General features: G+C 35.0%; 1 protein-coding gene across 11 annotated transcripts in view; it reads right to left on the reverse strand.

Moving 5' to 3' along the window:
• HOMER1 (homer scaffold protein 1) overlaps positions 1–23,805 on the reverse strand; it is a 187,174-nt gene that overhangs the window by 80,850 nt on the left and 82,519 nt on the right. For 10 of the 11 annotated variants that reach the window (XR_004317921.1, XR_004317941.1, XM_032474985.1 and 7 more), the window contains 2 exons: positions 5,408–5,564; positions 959–1,090 (listed from right to left, as the gene is read on the reverse strand). Coding sequence is in view for 9 of the 11 variants with exons in the window: in XM_032474985.1 (XP_032330876.1) it covers positions 959–1,090; positions 5,408–5,564 (289 nt within the window). In the remaining 2 variants the exon portion in view is untranslated. Of the gene's footprint in view, positions 1–958; positions 1,091–5,407; positions 5,565–15,558; positions 15,563–21,285; positions 21,294–23,805 lie in introns of all 11 variants that reach the window. The other variant, XM_032474978.1, reaches the window with a different exon arrangement.

A 23,805-nucleotide genomic window follows, 5' to 3' on the forward strand; every position in this document is an offset into this window, starting at 1 on the left:
TTTAACTTAAGTATTAACAGAGTGCATCTAACAAGAGCCTAAATACCCTACACTTGAGCAATTTCAACTCTCAAGCCATCAGATTCTATGTATACCAAATCATAGGTAACATGTTTCAAATGTAGGGTCATCCTTTTAACAAAACGCTTTAAACACAGCAGTTTTAACCATAAATCTTTAGGTCTGGTAAGCATAAAATCTGAAGAGCAAAAGTGAGTAATCCTCACCCCCCTGATCTTATTATCCTGAGATTGTTTCCTTTTCCTTATAAACTTTTTCTGTGTGACATTCACAAGAATTCAAGGTGCTGCTGGTAAGAACACTGCATGGCTTTTGCTTATATGCAGACAACTGTTTTACTTCCAATATCTAGCCTGGTGATGCTCTGTATTTCACCAGCCCCTCTGACCACAGTAATTCACTTGGTCAGTTCTGAGAACTCTTCATGGTGTCTATTAGACTGTATGCTGTATTGCATCAGATTGCTCAGAGTAATTCTCACCCAGATAACGCACCACTTTCCTAAACACAGGAATTCTATATGTGCCTGCTATGATGCCAAAAGGCAGAAATCTAAAATCACTATCAGCTTGAGTTTTCATAATCCAGAAGAACTTAGTGTCTACCTATCTTGCATAACATCTTCAACCAACGGTGTTAACTCCTCAGCAAAGTCCATTCTGAAGTGATAATCCCTTTCTTTTATTTCCTATCACATAGAGAGTTAACCACACAAATCCTTCTCAATCCACGGTGACCATTTTTAATGTATACAATAAATTTTTCAATTGACGAGGAATCCAATGATCTCTTACTTTTTCCTCTAAAGTCACTAAAGTTGTTCTGAGAATATCAAAAAAATTTCTCTTGCATTTTACACTCTCCATTTTCTGTTATATATTTAAGACATCTGACTTGAAAATGCAGATTTCCTCTCAGATCTTATGATTTAACTTACTTTTGAAAGATGATGCTCAGAGGAGAACCCCAGTCCATAAACAGTATTTGCTCGGCTATCGGCCCATTGGCCAAACTTCTGAGATGTTTTAGTAAATGTCATGTTTGGGGTGATGGTGCTGTTAATTATTGCCTGAAAAATAAAACAAGTATGAGCAACCAGCAAAAAATTAGCAAACAGGCATTTAAGCACAGGACTTTTTAGTTACATATGAACTTAAGATTCCTATTGAGACACAATGTTAAATACATAAAGACAGAGAAATAGTTCTTAACATTATAAGCAACAGGGTGGACATATGGTAATAATAGAACTATAAGTATAATGGCACTCTATCACAAATTTCAACACTTCACAATCAAAGTAAGTTTTCCTGTGATGCAAGAAATTTTAAAGAGTTTTTAATGTGGTCAGTTCTTCCCTTTGAACACTTAGGATCAATATCTATTAATTTTGGATGATATTCACTGAAAGCCAGTACGTTTTAATAGTTGTTTATTTGAAAGCAAGTTTTCCCTCTCCAAAGAGTCTTCCAAAAATGAATACAGCAACAGAACAAATTTTCTATTTGGACACTTTTCTAAAATCCATAATTAAGAATTTTCTTAAAGCCAACTTATCCAAAATACATTATGATACAAAAAAGACTTTCAATCATTTAATACATTTTCCTTTATTCAAGGGAAAAACAAACTCTTAAATATATGCTTTACTTCTTCACATACAAAGTGGTATAAAATCACGGCAGTGAGAATCACTATCATTTCTGTTTAACACATAGTTTCTTAGAAAACTAGTACTTAACTATATTAAATATTAACTTTGGTGACCACTATAATAAATTTCAACTATTCTTATAACATATTAACTTAAGTTCATTCATCCCTGTGCCAGCACTACAGAAGTGTAGAATCGGTTTTAGTTAAGTAGCATAATGACTTTGTAACTGAGATCGAGGTTACAAAATGGTTCTAATAATAATAAAAATAAACATGTTATCAAATCCATAAGCAGTTATTTGGTGAACTATTAAATGTGAAACAAAAAAATCAATCATTTTCAGAACAAGGCTAAATCTGTTTACCACATAAACAACAGTATAAATGTAAATATTTATGAGCTATGCAGGTATTGATGAAGTTATAATAATGAATGTATGACACTTGTCCTACTAAAGTAGATATAAAAGTGGTTCCTTGCTTTCAATCTCACAGACAGTAGACATAGTCTCTGTTGTTACATGAGAGCCTTTATTCTTGATAAGCACTTTTATCTCTGACAAAATTTATATACTAATATACTGCTTTACCCTTCAGTTCAAAAGCTGTTTTCCCTAGCATGTCATTTTTGATCCTGTAAAGTGTGGTTAACAACTGCTCTAACTCGTAGGGTTGTCATAGAATGAAAGACTAAGAGGGACAGAATATATTAACAAATGGCAAGGAATCATTTGGATATTGAACTTTTTGTGTGTGTGTGAGTACCTATTAAATGCCTAGCACAATTCTAGGAACTTGAGATACAACGATGAGAGGCAATATAATTGTGGATTACATTCCAGCACAAGAATAGTCAGTCAATGAACAGGTAAACAAGTAGCTGACCAGTGAAATTTCAGAGTGTTAAGTGCCGTGAAGACCACAGACCAGGATGGGATAAAGACTGAGAGGCAAGAAGGTAAGGGCTGGCAAGCACTACTTTATTATTTCTTTTTTATTATTTCTCTGAAGTTGCAAGGATTTGTCCTTTTCTGGCCTATTTTGGGGGAAGAGGAGGAAGCTAATTAGCTATATTTATTCATTTATTAACAGAGGTACTGCAGATTGAACCCAGGACCTCGTACATGCTAAGCACGTGCTCTACCACTGAGCTATCCCCTCTCCACTCAAGCACTGCTTTGGATTTGGATGGTCCTTGAGTGTTCCCTCTGAGCGGAGCTCTGAGTATGTCTAAGGAGATAAGGGTGTTTTACAGGTGATCCTAGTAACTCTCACACAGCAGGCAGTCACAGGCTTTATAAGGCATATAAAAAGGGACCCATGTGCTGCTGGTTACCAGCCGTCTGTTTTAGCTATTTTAAATGAACTTCTTCTGCTTTTAAGAGTTCCACTTTAATCCCCATTTTGAAACTTTCCTTGCCTACATATGACTTGTTCTGGAATTCTTTCATCAGTGAAGAAAACTTAAAAATGACAGATGATTCCACAGTTACAGTTATTTATCAGATTTATTTGAATAGAATGCTACTATGAATCCATCTAAAAGAAAAATTTTAGTTCTTTAAAATATATCTCTCAATCTTAGAGCTCTTGTCTTTTCAAGGAAAAGAGACAGAAATGCTGTGTCATTACCGACCATATAGTGCCCTGATTCCGGCCCTCGGCCTTGCTGGTGTCTCTGCAGCATGATTAGAAAACCTTCAAGCAAACTACATGCACTGTAGAGGCCCTAAGTGAGAACAAATGGACGCTTTCTAATCAAGGGCACCTAAGGTTCTTCCAGTCCATCATGTTGTGCAGGAATAGAAGTGGGGGTGGGGAGGAGAAAAACACTCATTTAGCTGCATCAAATAAACCACTACTGCTTACCAGAAAACTACTCCTGTGGGAAACTGCAGTAGTTAATAGCACTGGTTTAGAAAAGTAACTAGAAAATAGAAAATGTGTAAGAAAATTTAACTCTGGTACAGACGGTAGATTTTGTTCAAAGAAACAAAAAAACAACAACTTTTCACAAGAGTTATATAAGAGCCTAATAATTACAAGCTGCAAAGTATATTCAAAAATGGGATAGACAGAAGCAATAGTTCATACTGCTTCAGAAGGAAGAATACACGAGGATTATTTCATCACAATGGACATGGGACTAATTTACTTTTATATGTCATGTGACTGTCGTCTCTAATAAAAACCACATCTTATCTGTGGTTTGGGCCAAGAGAGAAATACAGATTATAGAGAACTGAAAGTTTGAGTCAGGGGAAAAATATAAACACTCTAGGGTCTGAGATTATAATAATTAATATCTGTCAATTTCATGAACAGTTACAAAATGTGACAAAATTATTCTTTATTAAATAAAGCTTCATAGAAATTAACTACTGCTATTCTCCAAGTCCTTTAAATCCTGAGTAAAAATGAAAAGAGGATCAATTATTCAAATAAATATACCTTAGTCACTTACATGCAAGACAAAGTGCAAATAGCACCTTGGGCCTATAATCTAGTTAAGGAGAAAAGGAATGAGCATACAGAAAAAACAGACAGGAAGTTGAACATTAAATTATCTTTTAGTCCCTCATACAATACATAATTAAAAGCCTATTATTAATAATAACAATTATTATCAGTGTTTGTACAGTGGATTACTATACATACTTTAAGTGCTTGTGTTCAAAATAATTTATTTAATCTTCATGATAATCCCATGACGTAATGATGTAGGTATTCATATGAATTCTTTTTTACAGATGAGAAAACTAAGGCATGAAGAAATTAACTATCTCGCTCTAGGTCACATGGCTAGTAAGTAGCAAAGTAAATCTTCAAACCAGACAGTCCAGCTCTAGAGTCTGTGCTCTTAGCCCTACACTGAACTGGGAAATTTTCCTGGGGGTGAAAAGGTCTCATGGCATCAGGGAAGCTAGAAGGAGAAGAATGGAAGCCTCATCTTCCTACACACTATCTCCAGAAGTTAATGTTTGGTATTTACCTATGTGTGTTATTCAGAATTCATTGAGGGCATACTCTCCATCAGGCACTGAGCTAAGTAGGTGCTTTGTAGATATTAACTCAGTGCTTACAACTACCAGCACTGAGGTGAGAACAATGAGGCTGAGAGAAGTAAACCCATAATTTGCCCAAAGTCAAAAACTTAGCAGATGATAGAGTTGAGATGTAAACTCAGGCAGTCCATGCTCTCAAACATTTTACTATCTGCCTCTCCTAAAAGATAGAAACAGGTCTTATCCATTTGCTTCTCTTCTGAATAATGGATGTCAGCTTTATTATTGAATTTAATATTAAAGACTTCATATGAATTAGGGATACTGAACTGTCTACTAGGCTATGGAAGCACATCTGAAAAGAATTCTTGTTCCTTCCTGGCTTGCATGCTCCAAGAGTAGAAACTGTGTCCATTCTGTTTGCACTATATTCCCATCACCTAGCATAATGCCTGACATAACAGACACACAATGAATATTCATCAAACTGACCTCAAATCTGTAGAATATTTTGGCATACAACTCTCTCTGTATACATGGTGGTTAATCCAAGTAGTTTACTGGGTGAAAAAGTTGATACCCTAAGAACGATCAATTTTGTTTTTCAAGAGGTAACTTTTTAAAACTCAAAAGAAAATAATGAAGATAAAAATCTTCTGAATAAAACTGAAGTGTATACTGTATAAAGCAAAACAGCAAGGTTATTTAAAGCAAATGTAACTTACCTTTGAGCCGTCTAAACTGATTATCCTATACACATTTCTTGTGCTGTCATAGAAATAAGACACAGTAACTGCGTGCTTGCTGGTGGGTACCCAGTTCTTCTTTGTGTTTGGGTCGATCTGGAAGACATGAGCTCGGGTGCTGAAGATAGGTTGTTCCCTATTGGGGAGAAAACAAAATGATAGATTGAAAGTAGTCGATTTTATTCCACTGGACAACAGAACATGGAAAGTGGGAGGATGATTCATACCACTTAAACAAAAACTCCCACATCTTTGAAAATAAGAGAAACTTTCTCTTATATTTGAATATTCTAAGTATTCAATCCTAAGTTTCTTTAAAACAATTACAATCTTTATTATTTGAAAATTCTGTATTTGTGAATTTGCCTACTCAATAAAATGCATTTGTAACCCCAAAGTCCATACTTGAAGTACTTTCTTAGTCTCTTTCAGTGACCTGACATGCATGTTTCCACCTGAGGTTGATCAAGGCAATACTCTGCCTTCTTGTTTCCGTTCTCACACTATGAACAAGTGTCCCTTTTGCAATCTATTTAGCGCCATGAGTTTTGCATTCTTGTGCTTTTTGTTGGTGCTTTCACTGTTTCAAATGGCCCCCAAGCAGTGCTGAAGTGCTGCCTGTTCCTAGGTGCTAGAAGGCTGTGATGTGCCTCATGGAGAAAAAATGTTACATAAGCTCTGTTCAGTCATGCGTTACGGTGCTTTTGGCCGTGAGTTCAATGGTAATTAATCAACAATATACATTAAATAAGGTGTCTTTAAATGGAAACACACATCAAACAAGGTTATGTATTGATTGGTTGATGAAAATGTTGTGGCCAGAAGCTCACAGGAATCCAACCCTGCATTTCCCCTAGGACAATGGTTCAATATTCACTAATTCAATGTTTGTGGTGTCTTTATAGAACAAAACCACTGCAAATAATTAGAATTGACTATGCCCTGCTAAAATACAAGTATCTTATATATATGTGATTCTTACTAAATTAAAAGTTTTTACCCATTTAAAACTACATTTTTTCCACAGTTAAGGATACCATCAACAAAATGAAAAGACAACCTACAGAATGGGAGAAAATATTTGCAAATGATGCGACCAACAAGGGACTAATTTCCAAAAGCTCATACAGCTTAATACCAAAAACAAAAACAAAACAAGCAACCCAATCAAAAAATGGGCAGAAGATCTAAACAGATATCTCTCCAAAGACGACATCCAGATAGCCAACGAGCACATGAAAAAATGCACAACATTACTAATTGTTAGAGAAATGCAAATCAAAACTACAATGAGGTATCACCTCACACCATTCAGAATGCTTATTATTAGAAAGTCCCTAATAAATGCTGGAGAGGGTGTGAAGAAAAGGGAACCCTCTTAAATTGTTAGTGGGAATGTAAATTGGTGAAGCCACTATGGAGGGCAGTATGGAGGTTCCTTAAAAAACTAAAAATATAGTTACCATATGATCCAGCAATCCCACTCCTGGGCATATATCAGGAGAAAAATATAATTCAAAAGACATATGTACCCCCAAGGTGCATAGCAGCACTATTTACAATAGCCAAGACATGGAAACAACCTAAATGTCCATCAACAGATGAATGGATAAAGAAGATGTGGTGTATACATACATACAATGGAATACTACTCAGCCATAAAAAGAATAAAATAATGCCATCTGCAGCAACATGGATGGACCTGGAGATTGTCATTCTAAATGAAGTAAGCAGAAAGAGAAAGAAAAACAGCATACAATATCATTTAAATGTGGAAACTAAAACAAACAAACAAACAAAAAACCCCCACAAATGAACTTATCTACAAAACAAAAACAGACTCAGAAACATAGAGAACAAACTTATAGTTATCAGGGGGTAAATGAGGTGGGAAGAGATAAATCAGGAGTAGGAAAATTGCACCCCTTGGGGAGTGATGGAAACGTTAGCTATCCTGACTGTAATGGTGGTTTAATAGGTATATATATCCATCAAAATGCATCAAATTATTCTGGTAGCAGGTAAGTAAATTACTGGAAAAGTTTATGTTCAATATAATCCCTATGACACTGAAAAGTGTAAGGTAAACAAAGTAGCCCATCATTACAGTCCGTTTTACTTAGATCAAGTAAGGCTTTAAAGACAAACAATAGAGATTTTTTTAAAAGTATAACTTCAGTTACCAAAATGATTCAAAAATATATATTCAAAATATGATCATTAGTTTTTTTAGTCTGAAAAACAAGCATGAGGTAATCTGTATGTAATAGAAGCATTACAATGCAAAATTTTCCGAGTTTTCAGTAAAAATTCTCTAAGAGCATTTACTTTTCTTTTTTTGAGCCCAAATAAAGCTTGTTTCTTTCATTTACATAACACTTTTTTCCTAAAGCAGCTTAAGGTCCTAATGAGAATTTTAACTGTTATTATTTAATGTTAAAATTAAACAAATTAATTTTTTTAATTTTAAAGAATTAAAATTTTTTTCAACTTTAAATTTAAAGGGAAAGGAGAATATAGAAAGGAGAGAAATTAGAAAACAATCAAGGCAAATCTTGGTCTTTAGCAAAATGACCCTTCAGGTTAATAATGATGGGCTGGGTGTCACACGTCTCCTACGATTTACTTCAGTCCTGGGAGAGCTGTTAGGAAAGGGAGGTACCTTCCCTGTGTGTAACCTGGCTCTCTGCAGTTTTATTTCTGGAAACCTCCATAACAACTGTTCCTACTCAAGAATCTCTTTCGAAAGGAAGTGTACATTTTATGTCCCTCCCTAAAGCAGAAAGTCATCACTTCTGGCTTAACTGCCATTAAGCAGGGGATCATTTAACAAATAATTATGAATAATTTGGCAGGCACTACGCCGGGGATAGAGAATTCTTCCCAATTAGGTCTTATTCACTCTCCTCCCCTGGCCTTTCATGGCAAGGCTGTTGCTACATGTACGTGACCTTCCTGAAGCCCTGCGACCTCTGCAATTCTTTTTTTCACCTTTTAATTTAAAAGTTCTAAGCTTCAGTGACTGTGGCTAGTCCTAATGCACAGGGCAATTCATTCACACAAAATTCTACTTATTAAGATATGTAAGGAAGGGTAAGTGGGCCACTCTAGACTTTATTGACTTGATACTTTTTTTTTTCATTTGACAGGGGGTAAATTTCTAGATAGTGTAGGCTGATAATTATAAGAATGTGTGCTAATAAACATATTTTCCAAAAAATTAAATTTGTTAAGACAATGATACTGGTTTCGGAAGACTTACATGACCAATCATCAAATCCTTACTCAACAGAATTGCAATGTTTTGAGTCCAATAAATACTTCCCACACCATTATTAATTTACACAATGTAATTAATCTGCACAATTATCCCACACAATTCCCTTCTGAATAAAAATCTTTAGGGTAAACTAGCTATTTTACAAGCAAATGACATTTGCCATCAACTAAATACACTGCTTTCTTCAATTCTTTTCTGAAAAGCTGATTTCTTAAAGAAAGTTATAGTTCAAGATTTTGGTGGTCAAAAGCCTTACCATCAAGATCTGGGTGACAAAGACTAGGAAAACAATTGTATCGCTGATACAGGGAACAGAATTCCTAGAAGTAACAAAGATGTTACTACATTTATCAGGGCATACAAATAAGCGATTCAAACTTTTATTGAGTATCTCTATATGCCAAAAACAGACAGAATTGGTCTTTGCCCTTGAAAAGTTCAGTTTGGTGAGGGAAGACAGATGTGTTGAAAAATAAAATGCTCTTCTGAGGAATCTCCATACTGTTTTCCATAACGGCTGCACCAAACAACATTCCCACCAACAGTGTAGGAGGGCTCCCTTTTCTCCACAGCCTCTCCAACATTTATTGTTTGTGGACTTCTTAATGATGGCCATTCTGACTGGTGTGAGGTTATACCTCATTGTAGTTTTGATGTGTATTTCTCTGATAATTAGCGATATTGAGCAGTTTTTCATGAGTTATTTGTATGTCTTCATTGGAGAATTTCTTGTTGAGGTCTTCTGCCCATTTTTGGATTACATTGTTTATTATTAAGTTGTATGAGCTGTTTATCTATTCTGGAAATTAAGCCCTTGTCAGTCTCATCTTTTGAGAATATTTTCTCCCATTCCATAGGTTGTCTTTTTGTTTTGCTTATGGTTTCCTTTGCTGTGCAAAAGCTTGTAAGTTTAATTAGGTCCCATTTGTTTATTTTTACTTTTATTTCTATTGCCTGAGTAGACTGCCCGAGAAGAACATTGCTAAGATTTATGTCAGAAAATGTTCTGCCTATGTTTTCTTCTAAGAGGTTTATAGTGTCTTGTCTTACCTGGGCATATATCCAGAGGGAACTTTAATTCAGAAAGGTACATGCACCCCAATGTTCTCAGCAGCACTATTTACAATAGCCAAGACATGGAAACAACCCAAATGTCTATCAACAGATGAATGGATAAAGAAGTTTGGTATATTTATACAATGGAATACTACTCAGCCATAAAAAATAGTAAAATAATGCCATTTGCTGCAACATGGATGGACCTGGAGGTTGTCATTTTAAGTGAAATAAACCATAAAGAGAAAAACACCACATGATATCACTTATATGTGGAATCTGAGAAAGAAAAAAAAAGACAAATGAACTTATTTACAAAACAGAAAGAGACTCACGTAGAAAGCAAATTTATGGTTACCAGGAGGGGAAGGAGGTGGGAAGGGATAAATTGGGAGTTCGAGATTTGCAGATACTAACTAATACATATAAAGTAGATAAACAACAAGTTCATACTATGTAACACTGGGAACTATATTTAATATCTTGTAGTACTTTATGGTGAAAAAGAATATGAAAACAAATATATGTATGTTCATGTATGACTGAAGCATTATGCTGTACACCAGAAATTGACACAACACTGTAAACTGACTATTCTTGAATTTAAAAAAACTACTCTCAAATATTAAAAAATAAATAAATAAAATGCTCTTCACCATGATAAATTCTCTGAAAATAAGTGGGTAAGAGCTACTGTGGAGAAACTGATGCCTCAGGAGAGTCTGAAACAAAGTATGGCACAGCAGTGAGAGGACACAGTACAACAGCATGTGTAGCAAGAACGTTAGTGAGTATGAGGGCCTTTGAAGGATGAGTCTAGGGATAAAGAGAGAAGCTAGTTCATGAGGGTACCCACTGGAAGGTACTGAGAGATGTAAGAAGGGAACAGCTTTGCACTTTAGCAAGATAAATTTGGTAGCACTGAAGAGGGTGGACTTGAGGGAAACAATATGGGACACAGGGATGCTAGTCAGACCCTTATGAAGAATTCCAAATATTAAAAAAAATAAAGAGGACAGGAGGTTATGGAGTAAAATGAAGACATGAGGAGGGATTAAAGGTAAATTTAGAAAGTAGAATCAATAAGATTAAGTAACAGTTTGGATGTAGGACAGTGGTTCATCAAACGTGAGTTGTCTTCCAGGAGACATTTCACAAAATCCAGAGGCACAGTTGGTGGTCCCAACTGAGGGAGACTGCTACGAGCTTCTAGTGGCAAGAGACCAGGAATGTTGCTAAACATCTACAATGCACAGGACAGCCCCCCATAACAAAGAATTATCCAGCCAAAAATACCTACAGTGCCAAGGTTAAGAAATAATGATGTAGGAGATGAAGGAGGAACCTGAGTCTCCTGGGGTTCCAGTTTGAATGACTGAAAAGAAGACAGTGCCACTAGGCAAGATGGTAAACAGAAAATAAAGTCTGGAATTTGGGGGATAGCAGGGGTGAGGATGAGCTCAGTTTTGACCAAGTTCAGATGCCTACAGGGTATGCATGTAAAACTGTCAGGAACTTAAAATGGTAGTTTGGAGCTCAGCAGAGAAAACCAGGGTGGAGTGAAAATCATCAAGAGATCTTACAACTAGTCTGTTTAAGGTAAATTTCATCACTAAACATGTGGATAAATTTCATTTTAGAGAAAAGCTATAGAAGCAGCAGTAGAGAAGCTATACCTGAAACCTTAAAGCTCTTATCTTAAAAGGATCTCTAAAAGCATCTGACACCGATTATTCCAAGTGTCCAAATGTTAAAGTTAATACTTTTTCAAATAAACTGGATAGCACTCATAAAAAAAGGTTAGACACACTACTTCCTTTATAACAAGTCACACAAATATTAACTGCATCAAATACCAGCATTTTCCAAAGTATGTTCTATGGAAAATAGCCCTAGAATTGAGTGTTCTGTGTTTAAATAAGTTCTGCAAACACTGTGTTATGTCCCATTTTGAAATATTTATAATGCACGTTAATATGTTAAAGGTTCTATGAAATCCTGCTGTAAAGAAACTCATTTCACCCTGAATAACCCAGCATGCAACAAAACGATCTGACTCCAGAATTCTTTTTCATTAATACAGCAACATCTCATAACTTATATTTACAATCACAGTATGAGAATCAAAAGATAAATTTTGAGGTAAATACATCTCACCAAAAGCTGATCTGTGTATTCTACTATATTTATTGACATTACTGTCACTAGAAAACATATACAAAAGACATAATAGAAAATTGAGGCTTATTTAGTAATGACTGTAAAGTTATTTCATAAATAGATATAACAACACAAACTCTCCTAAGAAATTAAATATTAATCTAAAAATTAATTTTAAAAGCAAAGAGATTTTGGCATGAAATGCTTTAAGCCAGTTTAGAAAAACAAAACTAAACCCACACACACACTTTAATCCTAGAGAATAATCTACTTTGTAATTTCTTATATCAATAATCAAGACAATGAGTGGTTCAAATGACCTCACTGTTAAAAGTAAAGGTTACTGAAGTATTTTCCAGAAGGTTCATAAAATAATTCTAGAAAGACTGGTATAAAAATAATTCTGAAGGTCTTAATCATGGGCAAATACTCTGTAAAAGAACTATACTCCGTGATGGACTCTCCAACTTAATATGGATGCAGAAAATTGGAAGAATGTAAGTATAAGATGACCCTGAGGAAAATCCAGTAAAAATCAGAATTTTGTTTTAGAAATAAAGTTTATTCAAACTCATAAAAATTGACATAAAGAATTACTATATTTAACTCTCAGGCATTTGTGTAATAAGCAAGAAATGAAGATCATGAAAAACTGAAGCAAAACAAGAAGACTATTTGCCAAAAGATATGTAAGTTCTAGATCTAAGGAAACAATCAAAAAGGTAACATTTGTCATTTGGATAGCTTGGATTAAAAAAAAATCAATGACAATAATTTTTAAAAATTACTACTGAAGTCTGTATTTTTGCAAACATTACGTGATTACTCAATAAACTTTTCTTCTAAGGAAATGCAAAAGTATGGGTCCAATACATACAACCAAGCCCAAGGGAATAAAGAATAATTATACATTCCTACTCTTCTTTTAATGCCTAGCTTACCAATACCCTTTTCACATATGTAAATACAATTAGATATTGCAGCAAATGGGGATATGAAGAAAGTTATGGTTTCAAATAATTCCCTTTCTACTTAATTTTCCAAAAGAAAGCAGCCTGACAGAGGTATAAGAAACAAGGTGGATAACAGCTCCCACTGAGAGTTTGACTCTGTTACAGACACTACTGGCTGACTATCCACCAACTATTGCTCCTCGCTCCTTCCTAACACACCTCAGATAGTGTTCTGCGGCTCTACCCTCCTCCACATGACTGTGAGCTTCACTAAGATAATCAAAGCAATCCCATTCTCCTTGCTGGAAATCTGTTTAGGAATGGATCTCTGAAGCAATTCTGGTTAATGAGATAATGAGGCAAAGTTTGCCAGAAGCTTCTGGGTACACTCACAAAAAGATACACACATAAAAAGGGATGTTCTCTTAAATAATGTTGTTTGCAGTGACATTGGCCCTGAAGAGTCACCTTAGTACTGTGAGGGCAACTAACCTAAAAACAAAGCCAACATTGTGAAGACAAGATATGGAAAGACCAAGAATCTGGTTCCTTGATTATGTCATTGAATCAGTGAATCAGCCTCTAGGCTTTTAATGTGATATGTTTCCTAATTGTTCCAGGAAGTTGTCATTTTTAAAAGTTACCCAAATAATAACTGGAGAAAGAGATCTACATATAATAAACTCTGCAATAACATGCTCCCCAATAAAATGTGACTGGTGGTCTTCCAGAACTGGTCATTCATCAACTTCGTAGCATAGACCCAAAGTATACACAATTAGATTTTTATGGCCTCATTTAATATTGCAGAGGTAATCAAGGGAAAAACTTGTAAGACTAAGTGAATGAGATGGGTGGGAGGAAGAAATGTGGAAATGGTGAAAGTTCACTATCAATTGACTTTTTGGCTAAAAGGATTTAATATCCAAAGCTTTTCATCAAGAAATAGTGGTGTAACAGCATAGTAGAGATATGCAGGCAACTACCAAAAGAAATAAAAATTAGAATTTTTAAAAGCAGTTGCCTGTGGGGATGGGTCTAGATGAAGGAAGAAATGAGATGGGAAACTAGGACTTGTCTTTACAAAGCTTTAAGTAATATTTAATTTTTTTTTAACTTGTACCAGTACTAAAAGATTATCTTAAGTGGCGCTGTGGAGGAAGCTACACTTACATTACAATTAATGCTGGGAAAAGAATGCTTTAGAGGTCACTTTTGAAGCCTGCCAAAGAACCATACAGTAAGTGACAATTTCTAATAGCTTGGAACTCAACTAACGTAACAGTACATGGATGAAAGCATTCTTATTGTTCATAAAGAGGAATAAAGGGAAAGCAGGAGAGGACCAGGAATCCAAACATGCCCAACTATGGGACTCGAAGGGCTGAAGGTATGTCTACTTCCTGGAGAAAATACCCTCCTTTGTTAGAAGTAAATACACAGGAAGTAAGACCAAAAAAAGTCTACCTTTAGCTTGGTTTCTGGGGTTTGAGGTGGCAAGAGAAGCTGGACAATACTTGTTAAGGCCAAAAGGACATAAGCAAGGATAAGATAAGGGGTGGGGATAGACATTAATGGACATTTAACTTCAGACGTAATGCTTGAAGAATTTAGTTTTGGTGCCATTGTGAGCTGGCACAGACGTCTTCAGACAAGCTGGAGCTCAATTACTGGAATTTCCTCAAAAGAATTGTCTCGCACTAGTTAATAATACAAATTGTAATTCCACTGGATTATCACTGACTGGTTCAAATCCTCTCCCACCCCACCCCCAAGTTCTACTCCCCCCAATACATGCTTGTAAGAAAAATCTTATTGACTGTAATAGCTGTATTGATGCTGCTCAAAGATTATAACTGCATTCCCATTACCATCTTATGTATTTAACTGGTGATTACTTATCCATGTTTAATGTTCTTTAAAACAAACCCACATACTGACTGTGAGAAAAGCAAGGCTTAGTCTACTGACTACCCCACATAGTTGTACTGCAAGAACGCCATCTAGTGATGAACCAAAAACATAGCCGGTGTATGTCCTTTTAAACTTCTAGGTTACCAATACAGCAAATAACAAAATTGTAAACGACATTGTTATAACATAGGTATAAAGACTTAAAATGTGAAACCACTAATTACAAAACGTCTTTTCTGGAAGAATTTTTTTAAAAGTGTGTCATCTGAATTCCCTGGTCTTTTAATTACTTGCACATTCAAACAAAAAACTTTTAGAAAATCATTGTTCCACAACTGCTCATCAGAAATACTTTCATGATGTCAAGTATTTGAATTAATTAGTATATCTGAAGAAAATGTAATCAAATAAGTTAACGTTTTCAGTTTGGAATCTATCGTGATTAAATTATAAAACTAAAACAGTAATAACACTTTTTACATTCTTTACATACCAGCCCTCATTTTATGAGGTGTTTTTTGTTTTTTTTAAAAATCAATCTCAATCCTTTCATTAGGCCATAGCACTAGTTATTAAAAGGGGTTATAGTACTTATTTACATTGGGCGCTTAATCAGTAGCAACAATTAACAGATCAAAGGAATATGCTGAAATTCATAGTAAAGAGCAAGCAAACCCACTCAATGTACATATTTAAGCAATACCTTCAATACATAAAGAATCTGGCTTGCTATTTATTAAACAACTTCCAAGTGACATCATCTCTGCCCCACTTCCCCATTTAAAACCCTATTCATTTCAGACAAAATACATGGTGTTTTAAAATACATCGAGAGGTATGCCTGGTAACTCAATTACACTTAAAATCAGTATTATACTTTCAATTACACTAGACTTTAAACATTCTTCTTTTCCCAGATGATTTCCACTAAATACAGCTAAATTCTGAGAACTCACAGTATACACTAGGGAAATCTAAGGAAAATAGCCTCCTGTTAATGAGAATTTAATTCTTGTTAACGTATGTGGCACATAAAAACCAAAAATAAGTACTCTTCTAGTAGACATCCAGTTCCTAAAAACTTTTAAAGTGAATTAAATGGCAAAAGATTATTTAAGTTCTAATACCAACAATATTTCAAGAAACAATAACACTCTTAAGTACTCTTCTCCTTTACACTTAGTACAAACTAACCAAGTGAACATGCAATCCATATACTATCTGAACAAGTAAATACTCTAAAAAATAAAGTAAACCCAAGGTTGAAGAGAAAGAGCTGAAGGTATTTTGGCAAAATATGAACACTTGCTACATTTGAACAGTGGTTGCATGGATGTTACATTATTCCCTGTATTATTCTGAATATTTTTAATTGCTCAAAACAAACAATAAAGCCTCACACCATAACTCTAGAACTCTTAATGACACTGTGAAATTTGAATAAATCAGCCAGATTTTATTTTATATATAAGATCATTTCTTTTAACTGTGGTGCAAGTCTGATGAGAACTGCACTATCCAGTCGGTGACTACTGAGCATGTAAAATGTGGTTAGTGCAACTGAGAAAGTGAATTAGTTTATATAATTCTCAAGTCATTACTGAAATACTTTTAAGCATATATGGAACAACTTGGATATGTGAGTCTACTGTTTCAAATGTAAATTTTATGACACTTGAATTTAGATCAAGTATTTTTGATAAAAAGTTTCACATCTAAATGCAGATGTGCTCCAAGTGCAAAATACACAAAGGATAGTATAAAAAAAAGAATGTAAAATCTCAATCTCAATACACATGTTAAAAATATCTTGGGTATATAGTTGACTCTTGAACATGGGTTTGAACTGTACAGGTCTACTTATTCATCGATTTTTTCCCTAATGTATTAGAACATTTTTTGTAGATTATGCAACAATTTGAAAAAACTTACAAACCATTAAAGCTTAGAAATAATGAAAAAATTACGAAAAGGTTAAGTATGTCACGAATGCCTAAAATATATGTAGATACTGGTCTATCCTTACATAGGCATAAGGTGAGTGATATTTAATATTTAAAATTAAATATGTGCTAGTTTTGTTTTGTAACTTTGCTTTCAAAGAACTGCATTACTGTACAGTGTGCCTCTCTCTTGAAATTGGAGAAACTGCATATCAGTCTATCATTACAGGGTTTTTTTTTTTTTAAGCAACAGTGCCTCCAATACTGTAGTATGAATGACTGTAATACTGTATGCCATGAAACCGGTTAACACTGTATGTCATTAGTGTACAGGCTAAGCTGCTGTGAAGCAATCATACTATGACACTAGGCTACCATAAAGCCATCACTCTGCTGCCTCTTCGTTAGCAATTGTTACACCTGTAAATAAAAACGAATTTCTTTTTCACATTATCCTTTCATTTTTGAGGTCTAGTGTTAGCAATACATATAACATCTATGGTGTTTTTATCATACAAAACAATATTGATATAAGCACTGATGGACAATCATCTTGTAAACTGATGATGTAAACTTAACGGTTCTGATAAATACAGTACAGCACTATAATTACATTTTCACTTCATTATGATTTTCCTAATAACATTTTATTTTCTCTAGCTTATTTTATTCTAAGAATATAGTATATAATATACATATAACATACAAAATACATGTTAACCAACTGTTAACATTATTGGTAACAGTACTAGTCAACAGCAGGCTATCAGTAGTTAAGTACTGTGGGAGTCAGAAGCTATAAAGCAAATTTTCGACATTAAGCATGGGAGGCTGGTGCCCCAACCTCTGCATTGTTCAAGGGTCAACTGTATTATCAAAATATTTTAAAATGCATTTCACCATTTTAAAACTTTAAAAGTAAATTTAAAATTACATATGTTATATTGTATTTCAAGTGGAAAATACTGGACTATTTTATGTAGCCATTTCCTTACTGGTAGACATACAGGTTGTTTCAACTTTTGCTCTATTACAAACCATGCCCCTGTATGTTTACTTGTGTACACATGCAAGAGATATACTAGAAACCAGATTCTGGGTCATGGGATATGCACCATAGCATATTTCCAAATTGCTCATCACAACTCATGTACCAGCTTGTACTTTAAAAGTCTTGTATTATTTCCTCCCAACACTTGATAATGTCCAAGTAACATCTTTAATTTGCGTCCACTTGATGGGCATGAAATGGTATTTCACTGTTGCTTCAATCTGTACATCCCTGATTACTAGTGAGGCTGAGGATCTCTTCACATATTTCTGGGCTCTTCACATATTTGAGCCCAGCAGATTTCTACCCTTATTCCTAAGCTTGTTTAAAACCTTATTTTAGCTTCAGACATTGAAAAGACCAGAATCCAGAATCAGCATGCAAACTAGACGCATGGAAACATCTCAAATATACAATTCTAACCACATGTATAAACTTAATTAAGGTGAATACCCACTAAAGTAGAGAAAGACAAGGTTGCTTATTTTTCTAAATCTGATGACATTTAATGTTTAAAAATCAATATAGTATAGATACAACATAAATATTCTGCTCTTTTTCAAAGGTAAATTACAGTTCTTTGGTATAAAATTTAGGTTTTATTTTTATGTACCAAATTGTTTCTGGCATTTCTCAAATTGCTTTCCTTTGTGAAGGGGTGAACGGTACATGCTTATTAGTTAAACTTTTAACTTAGAGTCATTAAAAAACTTCCTGGCTTAGCATCAAAAAACAATTTTAACAGATAAAACATATGTCATGTTAAACTAGAGGTCCAAAGTAACAACACAGTTCTCTTATCAAATATGTTAAACCTCTGGGTGCTTTCCAAATACTAAACACCACCAGCCCATCCCCACTTTATTTCTCTCTGCAATTCTCATTCCAGCATCCCTCAGACTTGGAAGTGATTCTCACTTTCATCTGATTAAGCTTCCGGAGTCACAGCTAATCATTAGGTCTGGCTAACTCCTTTCTGAGTGGTCCTCAGGTTAGTTTCGCCATAAGTCTACCAATGAACAGCATCTGGTGTTTTACTCATGGTAGCCACGTGTTCCCAGGCTCTCAGAATTATCTAGCTTTCATATTATTTTATTTTTCTACTGAAAAAAGGCTGTATTAAGTATAACTAAATGTGATTTATGTTTTCCATTTTCGTCAGCTTTTCAGGTAACAAAAATTATAGGCAAAACTCTGTCAGATGCTATGTCCCAATTTTGAGTTTTGCAAATATAATCCCTGTAATGATGTGGTTTTTGGCTCAAATGTATTAGATGGATTTCACAATGGTGTTACCAATTCAGTCATTATGGTATCACAAAAGCCCCAAACAAATACATTTTCTGACTGTGAATGTATTTAACATTTTTCACTGACCAAATATTTGATACAGCAATACAATAAGCTAAATTTGGGTCTTTTTCCTATTTAAGCTTTTCTGAAAATGAGTTTTAGTAGAGGTAAAGGGAGGTTGACTTCTGAGGTACCTGGAAGAGATCATCACTGTAGATAAAAGAGCACCTAACAAGATGGAGTCCTTTAGAGCCTATAGCAGTGTTTTTCAAATACTGGGTCACAACCCAGAGCGTTATAATCAATTTGATGGGTATTCTAAAAATTGACTGAGAATGTAAATTACCAGAATGCATCATACTTGGTAAGAGTATTTGTACCGTTCCATAAAACTTTTGGCTACATATTTATATACACTTGTCACAAAGTAGGATGCAGTTTTGTTTTGTTTTGTTTCTACTGTGGATCATGGTCAAAAAGTTCAAAAACCTGGCATACAAAATGCTTTTATTTAATGTTCATGAAAAATGCTTTTAATATTCATGAAAAGCTTGCAAAGTGGTATATACAACATCTATCTCATAGTACAAAAGCAGAGGTCCTAAGTGACTTATCCAAAGTCACAGAGCTAGCAAATTATATGACTAAGCATATTTTTAAAATGCAAACAGAAATGGAATTCAACCTCATTAGAAATCAAAGAACTGCAAATTAAAACCATGAGTTATTTTTTTCACCTGTCAAAATAAGAAATCTTTTTTTTTTAATGAAAAAATTCAATGTTAGAGCTTAAGGAAATCTGACACTTTCAGAAGCAGCTGGCGGGAGAATTAGTAAAGTCTTTCTGAAAACACTTTGAAAAATGTCTACTAAAAACCTTTAAATTTTTGTGCCTATCCTTTAACACAGCAATTCCATTCTAGGAACTTTCCTTACGGAAACAATCATGGACATATATCTGCAGAGATTTAGCTAGAGGGATGCATCACCACACTGTTTATGGTAACCAAAGATTGTAAATTACAAAGTCCAATAATGTAAGATCATATAAATTATGGTAGAGCCATATAATGGAATCCTACGTAACCATTCAAAAATGAAGTTGTAGAATATTCAGTGACATAGGATGTCCAATATAGTAAATAAAAAGTTTATGTAAAATGGTGAGTACAGTATAATTCAATTTTCTGTTTAAAAAGTATATCTACATTTGAAACTTGAACAAGCAGGGATTAGGGGCAGTGATCCTCTAGGCAGTCAAAAATCTGAGTACAGCTTCACAATTAGCCCTCCATGCATTCAACCAACCTTAGACAGTGCAGTATTATAATATGTATTTAGTGCAAAAAATCTGCATGTAAGTGGATCCTTAAAGTTCAAACCCATGTTGTTCAAGCATCAACTGTATATGCACAGAAAAAAAAAAAAAATACATGGAAGATATACTTATATTCTGCCCTTGTCCTGCCTCCTCTTCTCTCAACAAAGAAACTAGAATGATTCTTCTAAAAACCCAAGCTAGCATTAAAATATTCCTGGAAAACAGAGTTGAGAGGTCAGGATAAATCATGTATGGCAAAATGCAGATGGCTACTGAAGTGGGTGGAATAATGGTAGCATGGGAGACTGTATACTCTTCTTTTTTGTATCTCTAGAAAATTTCATAATACAGAGTTTTAAAGTAATAAAACCTAAATAAGGTGGATCATTCCTCAAAACCCTCCAATGGCTTTCCATCTGGCTCACAGTAAAAGTCAAAGTCCTTAAAATGGTCTAAAGGTGTTCAATCCATCAGTGCTTCTCAACCCTGCCTGCATTATAGACACCAGGCCTCAAGCCCAGAATCAGTGGTCTGGTGGGCAGCCCTGCTTGCAAGGTGATTCTCCTATGCCATCAATCACCTCTCAGGAGGGAAAACCACTGTAGGATATGGCCCCTGCTCTCTCTCCAACCTCACCTGTAGCTGACTGTTTTTAACTCCAGCCACAATGGCCCTCCTTGTTTCTCCAACAATGCCAAGCACCTCCTGAGCTCAGGGCCTTTGCCTAAAGTCCTCTTTCCCCTCAGATCTGTCTAGCATCTTCCTTTGCCTCCTTCAGGTGTTTGCTCAAACAAGACTTTCTCAGGGAGGCCTTCCTGGTTGCTCTATCTGAAAATCACAGCCCCTTCCTCTCCTCTCCCAGGACTCCCTATTCCCCTTCTTTTACTTTTCCCCCTGGCACTTACCACCATCTGACACACAATCTATATTCTTATTTATTATTCCTGTCCCCCAGCTCAAGTGTTATCTCCTCAAGGGCAAGGATTTTGCTGTTTTTAATCATAGCTGTGTTCCTAGCAACTCAAATACCTAGCACGTATTAGGCACTCAGAAAATACTTAATAAATAAATGAATAAATGATTACATACCAAGACATTTAGAGTTCTTGGTGGTAGGAGTACAAGTGACTTATTTTCTCTTATCTCAATTTTTCAATATGTGAGCATGCACTGTATTTATAATAAGAAAAAAAAGTAAGCAAACAATTTTAATGCAATGTATTTCCTTGTTTTAAAAAAACACAGCTAGTGGAATGTTACGTTGGGGATTACACAAATAAATATGTAGGTAAATATTCATTGAGCTATAGATTTGTGCACTTTACTGAGTACATGTCTTAAATTTTTTCAAAAAACTGAACGACAGTTAAAAACACTGTAGCCCAGGTGATAATGAATTCATCTAGCAAACAGAGATTTGGGGACACTCTAACCTGTAGAATACTTTCTACAAATTAGCCACAAGTCTCCACTGATGCAAATTTTTCCATCAACTAGGTCTGCTCAGAACTCTCTTTATGGTATGTAACAATACCTAGAGTTATCCTGCTCAACAAGTAACCTAGAACTACTTGTGTGCCTTTAACTGTGAACCAGCAAGCTTGTCCTAAGAAATCCTATGAAATATTGACTCTAAGACAGCCAGTCATCTAAAGGGGGAGAAAGTCCCCTAACTGGTTCTCCAGCTAAGGCAGCACAGAAGATGATGATGGATTAATCAAACAAACATTAAATACAAATATTAGCTGAACCATTTCATAAATAGAGAAAGTACAGATTCTACTAAAGCCTTTGTGTTTGGGAGATATTCCACATTATCTATGTGGATAATATCAGAACTCCAATTAAGGCTGCCTCAGCCAACTATCTGGTGACCAAATTCTTCAGGAAACGGTTCTCTTCATTTCATCTACAGAAGTCATACTCTAGATTCTGGACCAAGTGGTAAAGCCTACTCTTAAGTCTTTCCTACTTAAAAACTGCCTCTCATCATGCGCTGAAGAGCTCTAGAGTCTCAACTGAATGCTCTTTTGAGACATCTGAGAAAAACAAGTTAGTCCTATTTCTCAAGAAGAGAGCAGTGGTATTAACGACAAGGTACTACAAACAGCACGTGAGCACAGCACATCATCCTACAATAATTTTACATCATGGTAATAAAAAAAATTGTATCAAAAATAAACATGACAAGACTATGGATGCAAAGTTTATATAAATTTATAAGCTAAGCCATAACACTTAAAACCTGACACCTTCCTATCCCCAGTATCTTAAATGCATTCACTCTTTTCCACTATTAAAGTACTTTGGCAGAAATATCAAAAGTATTTGTTTAAGGAACCCATTAACTATTACAAATTCTCTAAGACTAATTAATCCCCCTGATTTCTGCTTATGACTAATTCTGCTTATCGCAATTCCTTGGAAGAAAGCCTTCACTGAATTAAGATTTAAAGTTCTTCCTTGAATCTGTTAACAGACTGACAAAACAAAACTCTCATTGGATCCCTGTATTATTCAGTATTCTACATGACAGTGCTAGGAAAAAGTGTATCTGCTTGCTGTTACACCCTAACAAGACTGCAACTCAACACACTTCCCACTCAGGTGTCAAGGAACTCGGCCATGTTCTGTTTTCCACTAATAATGATCTTATCTCAGTTGTCTGCTGTACCTATTCATGTGTTTTTTTTTTAACACTGCGTTTTTAACCATTCTATTCTACCTTGTTCCTGATTAATTACTGGAAATTCTCTGTAGTAACTGAAAGATTACAGAACTAATATAATAAAAACTCAATAGCTTAAATGCTAGTTATTGAATTTTAAAAAGTAATACTGACAGAAAAAAGTTGGCAGCTTTTAACCTTTTGTAGTTCCAATGATATAAAATCTTACCATTTCCTTCTTATAAATCAATGAGCACACAAATTAGCAACAGCTTCCATCATTCGTGCCAAAGGAGGAAATCCACAGCTTGGATAATTCTAACTAAGAAATTCAAATATGCTGCTCTTAAACCTGAAAACAAAAGGCTAAACTTATAAAATGGGTATGTAGTAAATTCATTGGTTATAATTAACATTTTTGAGAGCTTACCATATGGTCAGACACTGATATAAGCACTCTGCCTGTGTAATTTAATCCTCTCAAGCTTTGTGAGGTAGTTACTATTACCCCTCTTCTGAAGATGAGGAACCTGGAGCAAAGAGAGGGTGTATAATTTGCTCAGATGACACATGGTAGAGCAGGCAAATAAATACAGCCTGGCTCCAGAGCCCACATCTTTATCCCACACTGACTCTTTGGATGGGAAAAGAACACTTCTGTCAGGTAAATCTGAGTTCACTGCTGTAACCAAACTCTTGCCTGGCCCCTGGGCCTGAAATTTTGTTGACAGAAGCAAG

Source organism: Camelus ferus, chromosome 3 (genome assembly GCF_009834535.1).
Source record: "Camelus ferus isolate YT-003-E chromosome 3, BCGSAC_Cfer_1.0, whole genome shotgun sequence".
Classification (NCBI taxonomy): Eukaryota; Metazoa; Chordata; class Mammalia; order Artiodactyla; family Camelidae; genus Camelus; species Camelus ferus.